At 40.2% G+C, this 23,827-nt stretch overlaps 3 protein-coding genes across 5 annotated transcripts; all 3 read right to left on the bottom strand.

Annotated features, from left to right (window-relative positions):
- Window positions 1–107: 107 nt before the first annotated feature.
- Window positions 108–17,150, bottom strand: Fkbp14 (peptidyl-prolyl cis-trans isomerase Fkb14). 2 transcript variants are annotated; one of them, XM_064686396.1, is made up of 6 exons: window positions 16,724–17,150; window positions 13,960–14,143; window positions 1,922–1,967; window positions 1,196–1,238; window positions 929–1,128; window positions 108–760 (listed from the first exon to the last, which is right to left on the bottom strand). In XM_064686396.1, the coding sequence occupies exons 2-6, from the start codon at window positions 14,139–14,141 to the stop codon at window positions 581–583; spliced, it is 651 nt and encodes a 216-aa protein (XP_064542466.1). In that variant the 5' UTR covers window positions 14,142–14,143; window positions 16,724–17,150; the 3' UTR covers window positions 108–580. The 2 variants fall into 2 exon arrangements, with proteins under 2 accessions (XP_064542466.1, XP_064542467.1); XM_064686397.1 differs by having other exon boundaries at window positions 941–1,128; window positions 16,724–17,139.
- A 1,907-nt stretch (window positions 17,151–19,057) lies between these two features.
- Window positions 19,058–20,682, bottom strand: LOC135431950 (fibrinogen silencer-binding protein-like). Of its 2 annotated transcripts, none has more exons than XM_064687377.1 (4): window positions 20,504–20,682; window positions 19,927–20,425; window positions 19,778–19,867; window positions 19,058–19,725 (listed from the first exon to the last, which is right to left on the bottom strand). In XM_064687377.1, the coding sequence occupies exons 1-4, from the start codon at window positions 20,680–20,682 to the stop codon at window positions 19,546–19,548; spliced, it is 948 nt and encodes a 315-aa protein (XP_064543447.1). In that variant the 3' UTR covers window positions 19,058–19,545. The 2 variants fall into 2 exon arrangements, with proteins under 2 accessions (XP_064543447.1, XP_064543448.1); XM_064687378.1 differs by having other exon boundaries at window positions 19,058–19,722.
- A 117-nt stretch (window positions 20,683–20,799) lies between these two features.
- Window positions 20,800–23,663, bottom strand: TAF1C-like (TATA box-binding protein-associated factor RNA polymerase I subunit C-like). The gene is made up of 2 exons (XM_064687376.1): window positions 23,463–23,663; window positions 20,800–23,382 (listed from the first exon to the last, which is right to left on the bottom strand). The coding sequence occupies exon 2, from the start codon at window positions 23,356–23,358 to the stop codon at window positions 20,800–20,802; it is 2,559 nt and encodes an 852-aa protein (XP_064543446.1). The 5' UTR covers window positions 23,359–23,382; window positions 23,463–23,663.
- Window positions 23,664–23,827: the final 164 nt, after the last annotated feature.

The raw sequence follows: 23,827 nt of genomic DNA, 5'->3' as shown, positions 1-23,827 counted from the left end.
TGTTAAATTATTGTGATAATTTTTTATTTAATTTTCTGTTCCACTTGCTCACAATTTTTAAAATGTTATTTGTTTCTTCCAGTTGGCAGACACAACATACACACAAATAAGTTACAAACTTTAATATAACAACCTATAAATGTATATAAAAAAGATATATAACGCATATTCTACCCTTCATTTTGCTGGTGTACCTTACACTATTTAAACTACGGCCTAGAAGAAGGGTATTTTGAGCATTCACCCAGAGTGCAAGAACCGGGTCACAGAATCGACGAAGTGTGGAAGAGAGTTGTTAAACAAATATACTATATAAATATATATGTATATGGTATTATATGTATATACAAATATGAATGATGTTGCCAAAGGGAGAGGGGGGGAACACTAAAAGCGCCCCTATTCAGCGGAGGGGGATTTCAAGGGGCGTCAGTCGAATCGTTCTTAGTTTTGAATATGTTGTTAATGTTGTCTGTTGATGTGTCGCGTGTCGCTGTTGCTGTTGTTTTTGTTGTTTGTCATATTTATACATAGGTAGTTATAGATAGATATAACTTAAGCACTTGTCCTAGCCTCAGCCTTACAGCTCGTCATGCTTGGGACCGGAGAACTCATCGTGCGAGATGTAACCGTTCTTGTCCTTGTCCTCGTGCTGGAATATCTCCTCGACCAGCTTATCGTTCTCCTGCAGCATGTTCTTCAGCTCATCGGAGTCCTGTCCCTCCACAGCAGTCATTTGTTTCTTCAGATATTCGCTAACCTGAACAGGTGAAATAAAGGGGGAAAAAGAAGTATAGAAAATGTTAGGAATGTTATTTAAAATAGTAAAAAAAATGAAGAATGAGGTTAGTAACGAACCGAGACCCACGGATATATCACATATATATAGAGTGTAGTACAAGTATAATGATAAAAGTGCGATCCATACATAGACGATTACCTCTTCGCGGCTCAGCTGCTTGTCGGCATTCTCGTCGATCTCCTTGAACACATTTGTGGTCGGCGGCGCGTTGCCAATGTTGATCAGCTCCACCTCAAAGACCAGAGTGGCCTTCGGTGGAATCACATTGCCGGCACCCTGATCACCATAGCCCAACTGTGGCGGAATTGTCAGCTTACGCTTCTCGCCTAACAAGCAAGGAAAAATCAGATTTATGAGGAATAATTAATGGAGGAAACTCTATAGAAAACTTACCCACGCACATGTCCAGCAGACCCTGGTCCCAGCCCTTAATCACCTGTGAGAATGGGAATAATATTATTAAAGTTAAAGTTACTTAAGAAATAGGACGAAATTTCAAAGATCCTAGAAAATGGTCTTGCCTTTTAAGATAAACTTAAGTTAGAACACGAAATAAAATTTTAAATATTCTTTTTTTATATAAAAAGAAAATTTAGAGTCCTGAATATAAGATTCTGATGTACGGATATATTTGTGTTAAATATTATGAAATTCTTCTTTCTATTTGTGGAGTAATTTCTATTGCGCTTAACTTATCTACTTTTTATACTTTGTTATAGATTATTTTTACTTTTATAGAAAAATGTCTTAGGCAAATGTTAAAAAACCGATGTACATATATTTTTTAATATTGTAAGCATTCTATCCTCAGTGTAACAATTTGTATTGCGCTTAACTTATCCTTTTTCTTATACTTTCATATAAAATATTATAATTATTATTATAATAGAAAAATATCTATAAAAATTTTAATAAATGTAATGTACATATATTTCTTTAATATTGGGAAACCTCTCCCCTTTGTGTAACAGTTTTTACTGCGCTTAACTTATCCTTTTTAGCCCAACTACCATAACATTATAAGTCTAACAAAATCCGAATTCTTTTATGCCCAATTTATGTTTCTATAGGAAGAGTGCTTGCTCCAAATGTGGCATTCAACTGGACAGTTTAACTCACCTGGCCGGCGCCCAATTGGAATGTGAAGGGCTGGTCGCGGTCGAAGCTGCAATAAAAAAGAGAGAAGCGTCGAGTGAGATGAGAAGTGTCGCAGGCAAATTGTTAGACGCTTGTTAGTCGCAAAGTTTCAAGTGGAGCTTGTTGTTGTTTTTTTTTTTTGTTTGGGAAAGGGAAGTGTTGCGACAAGGGAGCTGGCAGGGGCACACACACACACACACACACTCGCACACACAACACATTTATCACACACACACACACACACCGTCAACTGGCTGCAGTTCGCACATAATCAAGAGGCAAGCCACAGCGAAAAAAAAACACATTTTAAAACAATACATCATTTTTTATGTCTGCTTGGGGTGGAGGCGGGGTTGGGATTTGGGCGCGGCGTGGCGGGCGGTGGGTTGTAAAAACGTTGGCGAAATTATTTGTTTGATGGCCCTGTTTCACGACAAGGCTTAAGTTAAGCGAATTACTTTAATTTGTAATGCACAGAAATAAAAAGACGACATTCCGGGCGAGTGGAAAGAAGACAGGCCCTAAGAACCCGCCCCTATCCAACTCATCATAATCAGCTGTTCAGGTATGCATGAAACCCCCTTCCCTCTAGCATATGGAGCTTGAGCATGATGTATGATGTGGCACAGTTGCAATGAAGTAGGCAGATCATTTGATGATTATTATACGCGGTTTACGAGTGTAGGGGAAATATGAATGGGTTTTAAAGTAGAATATTAAAAAAATAATCTTAAGAATGAATATGGAATATATAGAGGTTGGTTTTGAATAAAAATAAAAGACAGGCAAAATGAATGCTAAAAATCGTAGGAAATCTATGAGAGAGAAAAAGGAGTAGAGGAAGTTTAATGCGGAAATTTAAAAATAAGGAGAGCTGATGGCCGAAAGGATCTGGTACACTTTATAAAAAAGGGAAAGATGAGAGACAAGCTAGAGAGGGATTATAATAACATGTAAATAACAACAAGTAAAAGTGCTCTAGTCGGGAGTTCCCGACTAGGGGATACCCTGAACCAAACTAGGGGATCTACCAACACCAAATGCAGCTCGCAAAAGCGATAGCTAAAAACAGAAAAATACTTTTATCTGTAATATAGTTTTCCAAAACTTATGAGATTTGTTAAAAAACAGGATTTCAATACGATTCAAAATAAAATTTTAAAGTCTTGCAATTTGTTTTTTCTTTAACTAAAATTGCTTTGTCACTTCTAATTTAAGCATATTCTGAGCAAGTTAAACTTTGATTTCATCCCGCTTGTAAGTCAATAATAAATGCCCCCCCCCCCTCTCTCTCTCTCGCTCTCTCTGCTCCGCCACCCAACCTAGGGATTTTCCCTGGCGGTACGAACTTGCCAATGGAAATGTGTCACTTGGGCCTTGCTCGAGGAAACTTTCAATATGTCTTTTGTTGCTTGTATTTGAAAAACTTTCTCGACTTTTGGCTGTTGTTGAAACTTGCGCTCCCCGCTCCGCCTTTGGCGTATGCCCCCCAGTTGACGATCATTTTTTAATGAGCCAAAGGGGCCGGGAAGGGGGCGTGGCGTGTTATAGATTATTGCAACAAGCACAACAAATGATTAACAAGGCGACGCAGGACACCCGCATGACGACACTTTTGGGCTGACAAAAGTTTGCTACAAATGCCTCTGCCCCCAAATCTCTGTGCCCCCCCCCTTCCCCTGCCCCCACCCATCCCTGCTGCAAACAGTCGCTTGTGTTTTGTTGTTGTTTTTTTTCGCGGCGTCTGTTAAATATTTTATGTGCATCTCTTGGGCATTTTGCAAGCGTTTTTACATTTTTTACATGTTTTGTTTGTTTGGTTGGGAATCACAAGTTGTGCCGGCTCATGATGATGGCATGCGGATTGGCGGTGCCCGCGGAATAATCCAACCAACCGAAAAAGTGCTACCTCAAGTGCTCCAAGGAGTTGGAGCGTAACCAAAGTGTCCTCGTCCTCGTTCTCGCCCTCGTCGTCGTTGCCCTTGTGCATCTTTCCCCCCGCTTGTGGCTTTTGCGCTGCTCAAGTGCTGCAAATCTCTTGATGAAATAAAAAACCGTACAAAATTTGTCTGGTAAACACGTAAAAAAAAAATAGGTAATGCCAAGCATAGCCGATAGGTAAATACCCTTGTGGACAACTAAGTAGTGAGTGGGGAAAAAATCGGAGCTAACAGTCGATTGTTTTATGTCAAAAAAATATGTAATATATATAAATTTTCTGCATAGTATATGCATATATCATATTATTTTCTATTAACTCTCTCTAAAATATTAAATATATAGAACAACAAAATTTTATATATCTATCAAGAAAATAATTAAAATATGAAATATAAAAACATCATCTTTCAAGAAATTAATTTAAATTTTAAATATCAAAACGTCTTTTAAGAAATTATTGTAACTATTAATTATCAAAACAAATTTTTAAGAAATTAATGTACATCAAAATATCTTTCAAGAAATCAATGAAAATTTTAAATATTAAAACGTCTTTTAGAAAAATTTAAATTTATTTATTTAAATTTAAATATTAAAGAAAATATCAATATTTATTAAAATATTTTTATTTTGTAGATAATCAGAAAAATATTAATTCTAAAGTATTATATAGATTCGGTGTTGAAATTATAAGTTATAAAGAGTAGAAAAAGTAAACAACTATATCAGGCAAAGAATCTTAACTAAGCTAATAGCAAATAGCCAGATAAAGGTGTAAAGATAGATTACGTTACATTAAGTAAGATGCGTTACAAATTTCACAACAAATTCCAGATACCCTCGCGCTTAGAGCACAAAAAGGATATCAAATGTCAAGCAGAAATACACAACACTTCACGTGTGTGTGTGTGTGTGTGTGTGTACTTTTCGAGGGGGGGATTACGACCTTTAAGACACAGTCAGAGTCGCAGTCGTCCCCCAAAAGCGTAGCCGCGACTCGACGCTTGGCTGTGAATTTTTATTGCATTATTTTCCATGAATTTCTAGTAATATGTGAAAATTTTATAGCACCTCACATGTGTCTGTTGGCCACGAGAGAGAGAGAGAGAGAGAGAGAGAGAGACCCGCTCTGACGCAGCACGCACAGGTGATTGGGGGATTGTGGATTTTTCTCGCATTGGGATTGGGATTGGGATTGGGCGCTTCTCCTGCTGCGTATCCGGCTAATTTATGCGATTTACGGCAATAAATGTTACACATTTGCGCTTATTTATGCCGTTGATCAATGTTAATTGTTATGCATGGAGAAAACGCGGGGGAAAAGTGGATTAGTGTAAGGGTAAAAGGGATTTGAGCTATTGTCAAATTGAGCTGAAGCAATCAAATATAATTCGACTACGATACTAGACGAAGCTCTACATGGAAACAAATATAAAAAACATTACAATAATTCGAGTTTGATGAAAATATCTTGGAAAACAGAATATTTTGCCATACAAAAAGCTACTTTTGTTCCTATGGCGGCTATATTATAATGGTCGGATGTTCATAAGATGTTGTGTATATGTAGGGTCGATAGTGAAACTTATAAATGCCAAGAACCTAGTTTTCGACCGATCATCCCTATGGCAGCTATATGATATAGTTGTCAGATCCTGCCGGTTTCGGCTTATTTAGCAGAAAGTCGGACCAAGGGAATAGCTTAAATGAGAGACTCGTTCACATGGAAGCAGACAGACGAGCATGGCTATATCGACTCGGCTGTTGATGCTGATCTAGAATATATACACTTTATGGGGTCATATATGTCTTCTTCTATGCGTTACACAATTCATCACAAAGTTAAATACACGCAAGGTATTAAAACCTTTAAAAACTAGCTAACTTCTCCTTCCAACGCATATCGCCGCCAAATTTCCATTTTTTTACTTTTACATAACTTGAAGAATTTCAGTTATTGCAAAGAGTTTTAAACTAATATTAAATAATAACATACCAAGTGCTCACATACTAATTTTAAGCTTGATAAATTTTAAAGTCCTTTGCAGGAGGCATTTTACAAATCATTAAGCTTCAATTAAAGCGTTTAAAAGTGCGCGCAATGCGTTAAATAAATTAACAAAATCGTTTAAATGTGTTGATTGTTTCAGTCAACTCGTATATGTCCAGATCCGTAGACGTATCCGTTGCCAGGGCTCCGCGCCGCCTGCACACTGTCCCCAGGCATGCAAAATTGATGAGGCGCCGCAACTGACGCAATGCCAAACAAAAGGTCAGCTTGGACAGTGGAAATGCGAGAGGAGGAGCACCTGATGGCACAGGTGTTTTCTATAAACTGGACAAACAGGCGCTTACAACAAGAACTGAAAACTTGTGCAACAAATGTTGCGTAAAAGTTGCCGATTTGCGTGAGTTTGGTTTTTTTTATATTTTTTTTTTTTTTGGTGTGCTGCACATTATCATAAAGTCAGACAACAAATGTAAACTCATTTTTTTTTTCGGCTGGCAGGAGGAATCACTAAATATTTAATAAGTTTCGATTTCATTCGGATGGCGAGCCACGGGCATTGCCATTGGAATTTTTATGCATTCGATGGGCATTTAAAATGCAGCTCAATGGGCGAAAAAAAAACCAGAGAGAGAGAGAGAGAGAGAGAGAGAGAAGGGAAAAAACATTCGTTTTAACCATTACGTGATTCCCAATCCTGCCAGGTAAGGGGCGGGGGGGTGTGTTTCTTGGCCTGGTAAATCATACCACGCCACTTGCTGCACACTTTTCCGACTTTCAATCCAATCAAATTGAATCCTTTGGCTGCTGTCCTGGGTCCGGGGGTTCGCCCATTGATGACCTCGTTTTTATGTGCGTCGTTGTCCGAAGTTATAAAATCAAATATGCGTACTCTTCAGCTGGAAGCTGAAAAAATAAACCACAAAACCTCAAGCGACAAGTTGCCACCGATGAGGCAACCCCAGCGATTAATGCTGCAGCATGGCGCAGTTGTCAGAGTTGGCTTTTTGGGACTCTTCGGAGTTTTGGTCAATGTGCGAACAATTCGCAGCTGGTGAAGTTTTGCTGTGCCGCAAATTTATGCGCCTGCTGTGCGGCAGCATCACGTGCCACCTATAAGAATTGTTGCAGCCTTCTTGTAAATTTTTCGAAGCAGTCAGAAAAATACAAAAAATGAAAGAAGTACATTTTGCAGCAGGCACACATTAATTATTTAAGCTATCTACGAATGTGCGCAGCAACTGAAGACGTTTGGCAATTTCTTCTTTTTTTCCTGTTTTTGCGAAAAAGAAATCGAAAAGCCAGGCGCGTCTCCAGCATCTGCCCCTAGGGGCATGACTTGGTACAGTGGTACAGCACGCAAATTTGTTGCTAACAGTTTTAATATATGTCTAAGCTTTTTACTAAGATAACTAGAAAAAGCTTATAAAAGCTTTAATCTGTTACTAAGAAAAGCTCACAAGAGCTTTAATCAGATCTAAGCCCGACCTCATTTAACACAAATCTCGATTAAAGCTCGCTGAAAGCTTAAAGTCTGTCTGTCAGTTAAAGCTCTACTCAATGTTAAAATCGCATTGTTTTAGTTACAGAACTTTGAGGTATCGACTGTACACAGAATGCAAAGTGTGCATTTGTCTACGCAGAAAAAAACACACCTGAAAGCTCAACCTGCAGTAGCTTAAAAGCTTACCAAGACCAATTAATTGGCAGCTAATAAACTGAAGCGCAAAAACTAAATGCGCAACTCTATATTATTATCCTATGATTTTTACACAGTTTCACAAAATGTCGAAAGCTCAATTTGCAGGAGCTTAAAAGCTCACCAAGACAAATTAAATGACAGTAATTAGCCGCAGCCTCGGCTTAGAAGAAAGCTTGATTCTTAAAAAAACACTAGGAGCTTAAAGCTCAGCCACTTACAATAATTATATTTCAAAGCTCAACTTGGAGTAGCTTAAAAGTTCACCAAGACCAATTAAATGCCAGCTTCTTAGCTGAAGCCTCGGCCTTAAATAAAGCTCTCAAAGCTCAACTTAAATATAAGATTGTTTTTACAGTTACCCAATTTTGAGGCTGGGAAAACATTTTCGGCCCACTGTGCACACACTGCAGACTGTGCTGCGCAGCAACGTTAACTGATTGCCTCATATGGTAATGAGCTTTAGATTTAGTGGCATGTGTATAGATGAAGTCGTTGCCCACACCCAACCTCCTACACCCCCAACTGAACCGATCATTAAGCACTCATAAGTGTTTCCTCGGCAAATTGATGCCAAGGCGGGCACCAGATCGTCTCCACTCGAGCCGGACGCCGCATCGAAGATGCGAAAGATGCGGCATTGTGTGGAAGCGCGTCAGGGCCAAACGCATCTTTCATATTCGCAGCCAGTTTCTATACTTTCCTGTTGGCCGCACTAATTGTCGAGTGGAGCGCAAAAAAGCGAAGCAATAAAAAAATCGGATACTAAACTCCAACGAACTGAGACTCTGGTGACAGTCAAGGTTGTCTGCCTTGGCTAATGGCTTTGCGCCTAAAAAAAACTTTCACTTCGCAGCATTTCGAGTTATTTCATTTTCAGCTCTTTTTCCTTATTTTTACGCGCTCCGCTTTTGGACATTAAGTTGCACTTGACGCACTCAACTTTGCTGCCACATACAAATCATGGGAAGCCAACGACGACGACGACGACAGCGCCTAAGATATGACTTTAAAAGATTGGGTGAGACGGGGGCGGGGACGTGCGGAATGCCTGGCGGACTGTCTGCCTGTTGTCAAAATATGTTCGTGCAACATGCTGCAAGTTTGCCGTTGTACTTGTGCATACCCTTATTTCCAGTTGCAAATTGCAATTTTAATGGGCTACAAGATGCGATCCGTTGCACAAGTTGCAGTTAAAAAAAACCCACCGCGCCCCGCAGCCGCCTCTCTCTCTCTTCCGTTTGCAGTTTGAGCTGTGCAACGCGGCGTATGCGCGATAAATTCAGGACCTTGAGAAAGTGCTTTGCCATTGGGCAGTTATTGTACTATATATTTCTTTTTTTACCATATATTCCTATTTGTACTAAGTATATATACCTTTTTGTACTATATGCTGTCTGTTCCTTTCTGCTGTCTGGCATTTGACTTATCAACCATTCTCTTTATAATATCTTCATAATATTTCTTTTAATACCGAATTAGGTATTCTTAAGGTTAGATTATTTATTATTCCTGTTAAACAAGCATCAAAATCTAGCATAAATTGACCGTAGATGAAATTGGATTAGCCTGAGATATTATCTTCAGCTAAATGTTAAAAAGTATCAATCATAGAAATACCTATAGTGTCCACAAACATATAAATTAGGCTAAACGCCGGCACAAAGTTTGGATTTCGAATTCCCTTGATATATATACAAATACCCATAAATATATCGTACATTTACTACTTTCTCCAAAAATTTAATCACTTTCGTAGAAGCAGGAAGCTTAGGAATCGAATCCCCATAATAGTTATACTGGCAATATCAAAAATATTCAAATACCCATGAATATTTCTTAGTTTAACTTTCCACGAATACAATCGCTTGCTTGACTTGGTTTATGGATGAAACCCTCGTGATAGTAATTTATTATTAAGAATTAATAATAATGATCCTTATAAGTATTTCTTATTATCCTATCTTTCCACAAAAATATAGTCCCATGCCTATCGTAATAAGCTAAAAACCTGAATGTAATTTAGAGATCGACCCTCCGTGAAGGTAATGTATAGGTATATATACATAAATTCTTTATACGAGTTATGTTTAAATGCCTCAAATATTTATAATTAATTTGAATCACGCGACATTTGAATTTCTCACCGAGATTCTCGTCCTGGAAAGCGTATCTCAACATTTAGCTAGCCAGCTTTTGCGTAGCTCTAGTTAGAAACAACTTTAAGAAAGTATCAAATTTTGCATGCAGCAGCTAACAAATTAATTTTTCGTGCACAATGACAACAATGTCTCGAGTGTGCTATGGGGGGCCGTGGGAGGGGTTTGGCTTTCTAAAATAGGCGTGGCAAGAGCTGCTACACATAAGCACATATATCATAAGTGTGGGGGCGGGGGGGAGTTGCTCATGTTACGCGTCAGGCTGATTAGAATATAGCGGGACGTTTGCATTATTTATGCCAGCCAAATGAAGGTTTGCGGGTCAAAGGCTGGTCGCAGTAGATGTCTCGCTTGTTGTACCGTGAAACAGGAGCAGGAGCAGGACCAGGACCAGGAAAAAGGAGCAGCCACAACAGCAGCAACAGGAGCTCCATTGACAAAGTGTGGGCGCACGTGACGAGGCAGTGGCAATGACAGGTGGACGAGTAGCAGGTAACTCCTGGACGCCAGACCAGGCTGAATGTCAGGCCGCAACAATGAAAATAAAAGGAGGCAGGCACGTGACAGGACTCGCTCTGCGCTCATTATTGAATAACTTATTGAGCACCAGCAGCTGCGGCCATTTTAATTGCAGTGTACCTCAAGAGATGCTCAAAAGAAAGTCGCGAAATGAAATTAGTTGGGCCGAGGGACGAACAGTTCTGTAATCCTTTTTATGCCCAGCCAGGCACGTATGCAATAAGGACACAAACTGCACGCTACAATTATTTTCCATAATGAAACCTATTCTAATTGAATATCGTTGCAATCAGTCTGTGTGTGCTTTGGACAACTTTCGGTTATTCTTATTGTGTTTATATAATTTAGAGAAATTAATCAATGTGCTGTTCTCGGTAGTTGAGATGTCCGAATGAATAAGTAGTTCAGGGAACTAAAAAAACGAGAATCAGGATTCAAATCTTAGGCTAGTTTACGAAGGTTGTACCTCCACTCTTGGTAGAAGGACTCAGTATTATGTACTATTTAAAACTCTTCCTATATAATATACTGTCAAAAATAATAATTAAAATCAGCAATTAATCAATTTTATGAACCAGTTCACTGTGGTTCACGGGTACTACCAAGAAAGTAATTAAGATATTGAGCTGATTTTCGTTATAGGCCTACTCCCTGCTCAAATCAACTGAAAACTAGCTCTAAGTCAAGCAACTATGGATTTAAATACATTTCTGAGTCAACGAACTAGTTCACAAGTGGTTCACAGCTGTATAACTCGGGAAATACTTGAGCAATAGAGCTGAAACTTGGTGTGCAGACAGATTAGCTGAAACTTGTTCTCAGTCAAGCAATCGTTATCGTTCCTTATGGATTCAAATACATTTTTAAGTCAGCGAACTAGTTCACAAATGGTTCACAGCCCCATAACTCAAAAAGTACTTGAGCAATAGAGCTGAAATTTGGTATGCAGACAAAACTAACATGGGCTAAAGAGTATCTTTCAGTCGGTCAGCTATTTACATATATACATTTTTTCAAATGAGCCGATTCACAACTGGTTCACTTCGTTCATTTAAATAACGGCTCAGCTCATCTAAGCTCAAACAGTATCTCGTAGTGCAGCGACTATTTGAATACCTTACAGTTGGTCCTTGTCAAAAAATGTTGTGTTATGATATTCAAGGAGCATAAAGAAGCATTCATCTGCTGCCTGCCAATGGCACTTCAATAGGCAATTGAGCTGCCATTTAGACGCTTGTCAAATGCACAAAGAGCGAGCGTCTATATCAGCCAGCGCCCCTTTTACCGCTTAAGCCCTTTCATTTAGCTATCTGCAGCTTAATTAGCAGATGGGGTTGGGTTTAAAAAAGAATGCCGTAGCAAGCACTCAGGCGCCACAAGCAGCTGGCAGGTAGCTAATTTCCGGCGTTGTTGGCTCAACAGAAATGCGCAAGAAAATAAAAGACAGAATAAAAGAAGCACGCAAGTTAAGCAGCGTATTCAACGCTTCAGGCTACACTGTTGCCAAAGAATTTTTGCATACACAACTGGTAGCTGTCGTTCGTCCTGGCAAAGCATCCTTCTCCAGCTGCACTCGGGGCTGGCAAAGTGCCTGTCGCTTGGGCTAAGTGCGGCGAGGCATTTAAGCCAAAGGAGCTCAGAGTATGGGCGCATTTAGCAAAACGTTGACTTCAGCAACAAGTGGCTGGCTGCCCAGGGGGAGGGGGGGTGGAGAGCGGGGTGTTGGGTGACAAAGAAGGACATCTTGTGGGGACAGCCCTGACTGAGCACTGATTGAGTTAGTGTTCGGGTCGAGAGCCGAGAGTTGGCAGCACGCTAAATTAAACAGCAATTGCAAACTTTCGGCACAAACTTTCACATAATTTGTGACTCGCACACTCCAGCTGTGTGTGCGTGTGTGTGTGTGTGGCCAGGTAAAAACGGGACTAGACATTCACAATTTTGTTTAGCATATGTGCTAAAATCGTATTATAAAAACGATTTCCTGCACAAAAGACTTCATTTTGACCTTGTTAGGCAAATCAAAATAAATATTATTATGTCAAGGAATAAATGAAAAATACCTTAAAGATTTCAAATTTACCGCTTATGTTTTAATCTTAAATTCGCAATGGGCAGCCGATATTCAAAAGTTTTATTTAATATTTGGACATTTAATATACAAAAGCCCACATACTAAATTTAAGGCCTGGAGCTTCTATTATCTCTGAGTTTGAACAGTTCGTAATGATAGATAGTTTAATAAGTTTCGCAAGATTCATGTTCGTTGAGGGCCTCTTCATTATATAACTTTATATATATAGAGTTACGAAAAAGAAAATAAATTTCGAACTTCCCAAAATAGTCAGACCGCTTAATAAATTAAGCATTCATTCGAAGAGTCAGCTATGATGTCACATATTTCTATTTGTTAATCATTTTAACGCTCTGTCACAACAAATTATTTATTTATTTTATTATTCTACATATCAAACGCACCCAAAATGTTGAGCTGAACTTTCGCTTATCTCCGCCTCATATATGTACAAACATGCCACATATTGTTTTTTACCAGATTTTGTTATTTTATTGTTTCTGCTAGTTTATTCATATTAACGCGATAAGAATGAAATTGATAATGAAGCGATTGCAACGGCAACCAAATTGATTATATTCTTAATATAGAAAAATCATTCAAAGGGGTTGGGAGAAGAGGAAACGGGATATGCCCACAAGTAGGTTGAAGCGACCAAAATACTTTTTAAAGAGTTGGGCTTTAATTGGCTTTGCCTGCGGCAACAAATTGAGCTCTTAAATTAGGTAAGCTTTGAGAGTCAATTCATGGCAATAAAGTATAACAAATTCGTGTTAAACAAGAAATCAGGCAAAAGTTCATATAAAATTTAATTTGTGTTAAGGCGAATAGAAAGATCATATAATAAGAATTTCTGTGCCAATTCTTTGACAAAGTGAAACCACAATTAAATAACTTTTCTAGCTTTTAAAACAGAAAGGGACCATACAAATATGCTGCATTAAAACGTTTAAGGATGAGGCGCAAAGAAGAATTGAAAAAGCAGCAGTCTCTACAGAGTGTAAGAATGTTTAACTAATTTCTTTTTTTTTTTGTAAATAGAAGAAACAAGCAACATGAACTATTTGATTACATAACCTTTAAGGATGCCCACACAAAAGGAATGTAAAAAGCAAAAGGAATGTAACAGTCTCTTTAGAGAGCAGACGCATTAGAGTTAACAACTGTTCCTCCGAATATTTCAACATGTGTCTATCAAGCACATAATGTGTACTTATTATGAATTCCCGTCTTTATGGGCGCCACAGAAGCAGCTGTGCAACAACTGCAGCGGCATCAAATGAGGTGGACGTGGCGCTGCAGCAGCAGCAGCAGCAGCAGCAGCAACAACAAACAAAGCCACATGCAACAGAGGTCAAAAAAGAAGCGCATTCAAAATGCTGGCCAACAATTGAGATCGCTTATCAGTTGGCGTCTAATTTACGACAATGAGCCGCCATCGAGGCCTATGCGGCACATGCTTAATCCCCACTGTGCGTGTGTGTGTATGTGTGTGCGCTACATATTTATGTGCTTGTGTTTACGTGCATGCAAATATGAGTTTACAGTTTTAACAGTGTTGTTTAACAACTGGGCTTTAAGGCCTGAACTCGTGGCATTCAAAAGTGTTGTGAAACTCACCTCGAATCAAACTTCTTGCCATCGGCCTGCAGGGTGCCAGTGTAGTGCATGGTGAGCGAATCGCCGCTCTTTGTTTTCTGATCACAAATCTCTGGTTTGCTGATCACATCCACTTTCAGTTCGCTGCAGTGAACGCCGCTGAAGGCCAACAGGAGGCAGGAGAAAACAATTGACTTCAACATGGCTGCAAGTGAGAAAAGAAATACAATTAATATAGCAAAAGTGAACTTTGAAAGCCCATTAAAGCTTCAAGTGCATTTAATCAAATATGTAGAGTACAACAAAGAAAGCTTTTCCTCAGAAATTAAAAGTGTTTCTAAGGAGCTTTGAAAGCTGATTAAAGCTTCAAGTGCATTTAATCAAATATGTAGAATATAACAAAGTTTTTTCTCAGAAATTATAAGTTTTTCTAGCAGAGCTTGGAAAGCCCATTAAAGCTTCAAGTGCGTTTCTTAGAGTATATACAATATAACAAAGAATGATTTTTCTCTGCAATTTTATAATCGGGATGAAAGTATGTATAAAGCTCATTAAAGCTGTTCATGAGATTAATTAAATTCCAAAATATTATGAGAGCGAAACTTTTGACTAAGAAACAAACACAAGATTAGAAAATCTATATCTTTAGGCTCTTAGCCTTTATTGACAACTGAAAGCTGCTTCCCTCCGCATGCTTTACAATTGGCTGATCTTCTATATGAACTATTTCAAGCTCCGAGAAAAATTGGTTACGCAAATTATCAAATATTACACAATGCAATCAAGAGCTGAACTGAACTGTGTGCCAATTAAAGAAGAGGTGCACAGAGTGTAAAGTTAAAATAATTAAAAAACAAATGACTAAAGAGTGAAAAAATTGTACATTATGCAAATCTTCAATTCATTTACGAAGCGCAGTTCGTTTCAGGTTTTATCCAATTGCAGAGGATTACGCAATGTTAAAATTGCAAATTATTGCCGAGTACGTGTGTGTGTTGGTGTGTGTTAACGGTGCGTATGCGTAATGTCCGCAAAAGGTGACGATGACCATTATGTGGCTTGGGATGGGAAGCACCATTCGGATTTCGAAAACTCGTCATGTTAAATAGTTCGTTTTTGTTTGTTTTTTGTTGTTGTTTTGTTGGTTTTTTTGTTGTGTAGGTGTTTCGAAATTGCAAATGAAAGTTGGGAATTGGACAAGTTGGGCATTTTCAATGGGCCATTCGTAAGATTTATGCGCTTTGGAAGAAAGCGTTTTCAAGAAAATGATTTGCAATAAATAAGCTCTATGAATGACAACAACAACAACAACAACAACTCGACATACAAAACTTTCACTAATGAAAGACCGCACATTGGGCCGAGATGGCAACCTACAATTGGTAACGGTACAATTACGTGAAAACAACATTAACATCTTGACTCTCTTTTAGATCACTTCTGCGTTTACTCTTTGCTTGAAAACTTCTCTTTAGATGCTCTCAGAGCAAGGTTATATAAATATGTGGTGCAGCATGCACTTTGATCTTTAATATATTGACAGACTGAAACGACATTTTAGTTAAATTCTTCTTACATTCCAATTTTCTTATAGGCATATGGCCTTTCTTTTATAGCAAGTTTTTTAAAGAAAGACCATTTAGCTCCATCCAAAACATATAAAACAAAAATCTTTTGTAAAAATATTTACACAAAAGTTATGTAAAGCATGTTCCTCACTTATACTACAAGATGGTATATTTTATCTTTTCATTTGTGGCGATTGCTTGAAACCTGATAAGGAAGCGTATTTTCACGACAAATATTTAAAAATAGCTATAAGACTGGGTCAGAAGAAAGAAAATAGAAACGAAATTTACATTTTTCACTAAAGTTCTTAAAGTTCTAAATTATAGCTATTTGTTTAGTCTACAAATATTTGAATTTCGAATACCATAAAGTCGTTACAAAAAGAATACACATCCAAAACAAATAAAACTTGAATATTTTATCCAAGTCTAGAGCGTATTGAATCTTCGGCTTAGGGAAGTTGTCTCTGCTTTCGTGTTTCGTTGTTGCTTCTTTTTTTTTTTTTTGGGCGTCCACAGTAAAACCAGTTGCGTGTTGCCACCTTGTCTTTGTTGCTTTGCTCTTGTCTTTTACTTTATGTTTTTTTTTTTGGTTTGTTTGATTTGAGAGCTCATTTTAAAGCCTGGTTCGTTGAACTGTCGCCTGAACCGTTAGGTAGCCCACCTGGGCCAATGCAATGACTTGACTAAATAATTTGCAACTGAACGTTAATGAGATGAAAACTTTACAGGCAAGAGCAAGGGGCACACGTCAAGAGTTTTTCCATAAGACGATAAAAAAAAAGATAGCAACTAAGTAAAACAACAAACAAATTGTGATTAGCTGCACACGACAACAGCGCAACAACAACAACAACAGTCGCAGTCGCAGCGACAACAGTTTTTAGGCCGGCCGGGAGATAAGCGCTAGTGAGTTTAGTTTTATGCTCAGTTTCGTTAAGTTTTCTTCGGCTGAACCGTCTTCGTGGCCCCCGCCGCCCTATGTGCGATCGCTCTCTTTGCTTTCCGCTGTGCCGCGACATTCGCTGATGTGTAAAACACGATGTGAATATGAATGAAAAAGACACGCCAGCTAGCCAAAGTACACGCTTTCATTTTGTATCATTTGCGTTTTGTTTCTCATCGTTGCTTACTTCCAATTAACTGCATTTTTTGATGCACACACACACACACATACAAACACACACTGTCTATTAGATAGTTAAGTTTGTTTATACCTTTTGTTTTGCTTATTTACTTGGGTATTCCGCTCAATTAGTCCCGGATATAAACACGGCGAGCAAAGAGCAATCGGCGCAAAAGCAACGGACACAACTGCTACGATCGATGGGCACAAGACAACTGATGGAATTTTGACGACGGCGTTGGCGTTTACTATGCAGCGTGGAGCGTATTGTCGGCCGCAGTCGACGTCAACACCAATACAGCTGCACCAAAAACCGAATGATCGAGAGAGCGAGACGGAGCAACAGACAGCGAGAGCGCGCCGCAGCAAACACTTGTCCACGTAATCAAAGCAACTCGCGCAGCACTCGAGCGGTTCACGGTAAGCGACAAAATATAGGCGTTTTTAATTGTGGGGCCGAACTTGGAGTGAATTTATACAACTGTGACAGGAAACTGTTATTTTCTATAAAAGTGTTGTGAATGTAAAAAAGCGACAGAATGTTAGAAAGTAAAGCATTAAAAGGATATTAGGAAAATATTCAGATGTTGCTTGAGTTATATAAAAGTTTGACTTTTAACACATTCTGAAGTGTATATTGGAGAGAGAGAGAGAGAGAGAGAGTGAGAGAGAGCGAGAGAGAAAGCTCAAAACAACAAAATTCTACTCATTCATTTAAAAAAATATAACGCATTATCTGATTTGGTTTGTCAATAAAAATCTTTAAACTTACATTTATATTTCTTCTTACAAACGAATATGAAATATTTGTATAAAAGTATTTTTAGTTTCCAAAAAACCAGAAACAAAAATGAAATTAGGATAGAGATCAGAAGCACAACCTGCTCGCGCGTAGCTACAATGTTAACTGTTAGCTGGGCAGTTCGCTTGCCACAAGGATGCTGCAAGCATGTTGCATGCAACATGTTGCTGGCAACCAACATAAATGTTGCTAAGCTTTTCACAAAACCACGCCCTTTAGACGCATGCGCTAGAGCCAACTGGGCGGAGCTTAAATCAATTAATTTTCATGTTTTCCAGTTAAACATAAAACACGTGTTAATAATTAAATTATAATTGATAATTATTAGCTTAAGTAACCAAATATCTATATATATATATATATATAAACAGTTAGTTCCGCATTAGATAAAATATATATTATATCGATGCGAACGTGGGTGCGCCCCACGAATTCCGACAAAAAAAAAGCCCATTACTCTAGGGGTCATTTTACGCCCCAATGAATGCGATTGTTCAGAGCAAATCAATTAGAATTTCGCGAACTCAATTTAATTAGCTGCCAGTTGAAAATTAAATCGCAGCGCGTCGGTTGTTTTTCCCTTTACGCATCAGCCAGAAAACTCTAAAATCCAATCAAAATATGCTGCAGGAGCTACAGAATCCACCAGAGGCATTTGCTCTGAAGCGTCGAGATCACAAATTTGTGGTCGAGCGCATCGAGGGTATTATTAATCCTGCCTATGAGCCCGATTTGGGTGGGGATGCCAAACCGGAGAGCCGAGCGACCAATCAACGCAATGTCCAATCAAAATGGCGAGTATATATCAATATAATAACAATTGCACCTTTGGAAGCCTTAGAAATAAGGCAAAATATATTTACAAGAGAAACAAAAATTATGATTTAATTTAAAAAAAAAAATTTTTTAACATAAGTACATCAAAAATTTTACTACAAATATATTTTATATAAAAATAATTCATGATGAGCTTCATCGTGTAAACTTGCATGCGGCGGTGCTTTCAGAGACATTATAACGTAGTTTACAGTCTATATTTCTTATTATTAATTACCAAAAAAAAAAAACTTAATTGAGGATATTATAAAAAAAATACATAAAGAAAGTCGTGTGGTAAATACATGATATCCATGTACGTGTAAACATACATAAGAGAGTTACATCATCGTGTAAACTTGCTAGATAATCAATAGAACACGATGTAGTCTTTATTTCATATTATTTATTTTACAGCCTTATAAAGGAATCATATTTAAAAAAAAATGCATCCATGCACGTGTAAACATTTGTACAAGCTACATCATCGTGTTAACCTGCAAGAGGAACAATATAACTCATCGAACAGTTCTTAGTTCACATAATACATTAAGAAACTCGTGATAAACTAAATACATGATATTCCTGCACGTATAAACATGCATACTAGAGTGACATCATCGCGTATACTTGTAATATAAGCAATGGAACGCGATTTAGTAGACTTCATATCTGTAAAAGCACTATTACTTATCATATTTTTAAAAAATCATTAATAGACTAGATACATGATATCCATGCATGCGTAAACATACGTACATGTGTCTCAACATCGTGTAAACCTGTTAGATGGTCAAAAGAACTCAGTTTATAGTCATTATTTCATTTGATTATTAAAAAATGTCTTGTTACAGATCATAAAATCACAAAATCCATTAAGACTAAATACATGATATCCCTGAGCGTGTAAACATATATACAAAAGTTACATCATCATGTAAACCTGAAAGAATAACAATATAACTCAGTTAACAGTCCTTATCATATTTATTTAAAAAAGCCTAAGTACTGACTATTTAAAAAGAAATGCATTAAGACTAAATACATGATATCCCTGATAAATATCATGATATCCATGTACGTGAAATATAGTTTCAACATCCTCAGTTTACAGTCCTTATATCATATTTATTAAAAAAAAAAGCTTATTTCTTATTATATTTAAAATAAATGCATTAAGACCAAATACATGATATCGCTGCACGTGTAAACATACATACAAAATTTACAAAACTATGTAGAAATTTCCTTAATTTTATATAAATTATATTGTTATTTCATTTCAAGCGCAAAGTTTAGCTATTTTTCTGCAACTCTTTTTGCTTGATCTGAAGTTCGAGCTCCAAAATTTGATGCTGAATCTCAAGATTCTTGAGCTCGGCCAAATGCTTCTGCTGCGCTCGGATATCCATATTGCGATAATAATTGAATTGTGCGGCCAAAGATCTCTGACTCAGGCTGAGTTCCTTGAGCTGCTTTAAATTACATTCATAATTAAACTATTTTATGGAGTTAGCTTATTTTTACCATCTCGGCGTTGTCCTCCTCGCTGGAATGCAGGGCTGGTTTTTCGGTATCCGGACTCGGCGCATTGCTCTTGGTCGCAGCTAATTGTGCCTGTGGGATAGATATTATGCCCAACCCGACTTGTGGATGCCCTTTGATAAGCAACACACCTGATTTAAGTTCTTGTATTGCCGCAGAAATTCGCGCATTTGTTTGACATCAATATTTGCGGATATATTGGAATCTGATCTGCGGCTACGTACTGAAATCTTGGAGAAATCTGGCCTGAGCTCAGATAAAACAGTTTCGATTCCATCCATGGGTTTATCTTCGGACATGATCTGATCTGCATCGGGAGTAGCCTGCTCCGCATCGGACATCGTCTGATCTGCTTCGCTGGGGCCTGGCTCAGCTGCGATCGGGCCTGGGTCCACCTCGGACATTACGTGGTCCGCTTGAGTTTCCGCTTTGAGTTGTTCTACGACCACAACTTGTTCAGCCTGATCCACATTCTTCTTGGACTCGTCAAGCGTATTTCTCCTCTCGTTGGGTGAGGCATCTTCCTGTGTTGGCTCTCTTTTTACCAACACATTCAACAGCTTGTTTTGTTTTTTCATTGTCTCGTATTTGGATTTCAGTTTCACAGCCGAACGTTGGATTTGCGTATTGCTGGGATTTTAGGTTCGTATAGAATCGCATTGATCTGCTGCAAAAAGAAACCCAAACCCGATTTGTTGTCACGCTCACTTGTAAAACTCAGCAGCGATGCTCTCCCAGGCCCGATTTTTCGCACGCCAGACATGCGCATTTGAGGCCTTGTCCTCGATCTCTTTATGGTATTTGGCTGTCAACATTCTCAGAATATTCTCCTCCGCGATGGTAAAGTTCGGCATGCGCGAACGTTGACGGCGCGAACTCGAATTCATGATCAGCTTTCTGAACAGATCTGTAAAATATGTACATTGTACTATTTGGCATTAGGTGCTGGTTGTTGTTTTTGTGTGTATTGTGTGCTGTGGTGTATTATAGAAGATCCTTGATCCTTAGAAGCCCATCACGTGCTTGGTCTTGCGCCGTTTGGCAGGCGTCGGGTTAATGTTCAGCGAGCTTTCGATGATCGTGAATTCGCCCGCTGCCAATGTGGAGGGCGGCATGAGGCTTTCATCGAATGTGTCCTTTTCGATTTTGGTGCTCGTTAGGATGTCGAGCTCAACTGTTTCCGGTATCAGTTCCTTGTAGTCGGCATAGGATGCCTCGAAGCGCTTGGGTAGCTTGGTGCCCGGCACCAGTTTCTCGTCGTCATCCGTCGGATCAGCCGTTAACTGGGCGGGCTGCAGCATCTGCTGCAACCAGGCAGCTGTGCGCTCTTCGGTCGCATCCTCTTTCTTGTCCACCTTCAGCTTGTCGTCGATCATATCGATGTGCACATCCCGAGTGAGTTCGAACTCATCAATGTCCCAGATGCTGAGCAGGCGCGTGCTAATGACATCTGTGAAGCGGCTCAGATTGTAGGCCGACTTTTGCCAGGGTCCACGATTGACGGCCTTCTTCTTGGCCTTCACCTCCGGGGCTGGCTTGGTATCTTCAGGCGGCGTCTCTTCCTGGGCGGCCACTTGACTAGTCGTGGGCTGTTGCTCCTCGCCCTCGGCTTCACTTTCCGCCGACGATTCCGACTCGGAATCTGTGAAACCATAATCGATATTCACGTCCTCAATGACCAGCGGTTTTTCCTGCTCCACATCACGTTCTGCTTCGGATTTAATAATCTCGCGCAGCACGCTCATCGGCTGCACGGTCGTGCAACCGAGCTTTTTGGTCACATGATGACGCACCAGCTGGGAATAATAGAGTATTGCCTCGTTGGTGTGCCCGCCCGTTCGCTGTTCCCGCTGCATTTCGAGCTCATCGCGCAGCGTCACCCGCTGGCAGTAAATGTCGCCCACGCTGTTGGCGGTGAGCAGCTGGGCGAAGGCGCCATCGATGGCATTCTCCAGTCTGTGGAATTTGATGCCCGTGGTGCAGCATTTAATGCGCTCCGCGAGATCCGCATAGATGTCCACGTGTGAGCCCTGCAGCCGTGCATTCAACAGCGCCTCCTCCAGCTGCGGCGGCTCATAGGGCAGCGAGGGGGAGCTCATCTCGGTACAGCTCTGGGCGAGGACTCCTTTCAATTCGCAAACACGCTGATCACTGGTCAAGGCGCTGCTCATCGCCACAAATTCGCTGCCATTGTGCGCAATGGCATCCATAAAGGTGGGCGAGTAGCTCATCTGATGCGTCCACGTGACCACGGAGCGATCCGATACCTTTCTGCCCAGACAACGCATGTCCAGGCAGTGCAGCTTATGATTGCTGGCCACATACACCAGATTAGGATTCAGGCTGCGCCCCAAGCACGAGAAGCTCTCGCAGTGCTGCGAGTACGCGCTGCTGGCGAAGCACGGACTAATCGCTTCGTTGGCGCAGCGCAGGTCGATGGTGAGCAGGGCGGACTGGCAGGCATAGTGGAAGCAGTGCTCCTGGCTGGCACGCATCTGTGCCCAGGTGCTGGATTTGCGTATGCCTTTCAGTATGCACACCTCATGCTTCGATATGTCCTGCTGCGTGACAATATCCTTGAAGCGCACACTGTGATCCTGGCAAGCAATGGCCAGCGTATTTGGCTTGTTTATGGCCTGCGCCACGCTAATGAACGGTCCGTCCTGGCTGCTGTATTTACTCTGGCAGCACAGCTCATACTTGGTCGTCTCCTCCTCCTCCTCCTCCGCCTCCTCCTCCTTGTCCACCTGCTTTAGCTCGTAGATGACAATGTCGTTGAGCATGCGCGCCAGCAGCATATTGCCATGATTAACGCGAAAGCTGCTTATGGGCATCAGCTCAAAGATCTCACTGGACATGCCCGCCAGCGATTCGCTGTGCAGCGGACGCCACAGCTCCGCCTCGACGCCCACTTGGGACAGATTCAAATGCTGCAGCCGCTCGCCGGACACGTGCATGGCCAGCGTCTTGGCCTCAACGCCAGCAGCCGAGTACGACAACAGATTCAGATTGCCGCCCGTATAATAGTAGTCATAGCTGTCGCGAAAGTACGTATTATCCTGCGTAGCGATCTGCTCCGCCATATCGTACAAATGGATGTTATATATCTGATTCGCGTGCTTCTTTTCCCGCTGCTTTTGCTTGCTCGTCTGGCTCAGATACTTGGCCTTGTAGACGTGCACATTGCGCATCCACTCGACGTGCGCGATCGAACGTTGGAAGCACGGCTCCACAATGGGCGTCGACTGGCTGGAGACATACACGGGCAGCGCCACGGTGAACGCACAGCTGGGAAAAACGCTCAGAGGCCGATCGGGCACAGCGTTCTGTCCCAGTCCCGTATTCAGCTCGGGGTGTGTGTAATGCGATGTATTCTCCAGCACATGGCGCAGTGGTACGCCCTGGCGTTGATCGTCCAGCGAACCATCTGCATATCCTGCCTCCTCCTCGTCCTCCGAATCGCTCGCTGAGGTTGCCGCCTCGCTGCGCTGTTGGGACTTTTGCGATTCGATTGTTCGGTTTAGCTTCGACAGCTGTAACTGTGTTGTATTTCTACGGGGCATGCTGTTGGAGCTGATTAACTCTATCTACAAGTTTGTAAAGTTTTTAATTTATGTTTTGTGGTTTTTGGTGTTCTTGTTGCGGCATTTGCGCAACGGCGGCAAACCTGTCTTTTAGATTTCAATTACGCCTGATTTATCCTTATTTCTTTACAATTTATCCGCTTGACTGCTAATGCTCCAGATTTTTTCTGAACTCTAGCTTTATTCCTAGTTAGTTAAGGCAACGTTTTCACATAGAATTCCAAAATCTAACTGGCAGTTTGTTAAAACGAACGACAGCGGCAAGCATGTTTCCCTTAGCAGTTTTAGAGATGGGTACTTTGATCGAGATTTTCGTGCAGGGCAACGTGATACTTTTGCATTATGAACCAAATTCTGTGCTTTGGTACACTGGTTCTTTTTCTTACAACCGGTAGCGTCTGTCTATATTGCAATGAACCTACTCCATTTTTATTATTTTTTCATTAAA

This window comes from Drosophila montana, unplaced genomic scaffold (genome assembly GCF_035044405.1).
Source record: "Drosophila montana isolate Dmon_TW-CO22-7 unplaced genomic scaffold, ASM3504440v1 contig_3200_1, whole genome shotgun sequence".
Lineage (NCBI taxonomy): Eukaryota > Metazoa > Arthropoda > Insecta > Diptera > Drosophilidae > Drosophila > Drosophila montana.
The sequence above is the reverse complement of the archived record's forward strand: the minus strand, read 5'-3'. Positions and strand labels throughout refer to the sequence as shown.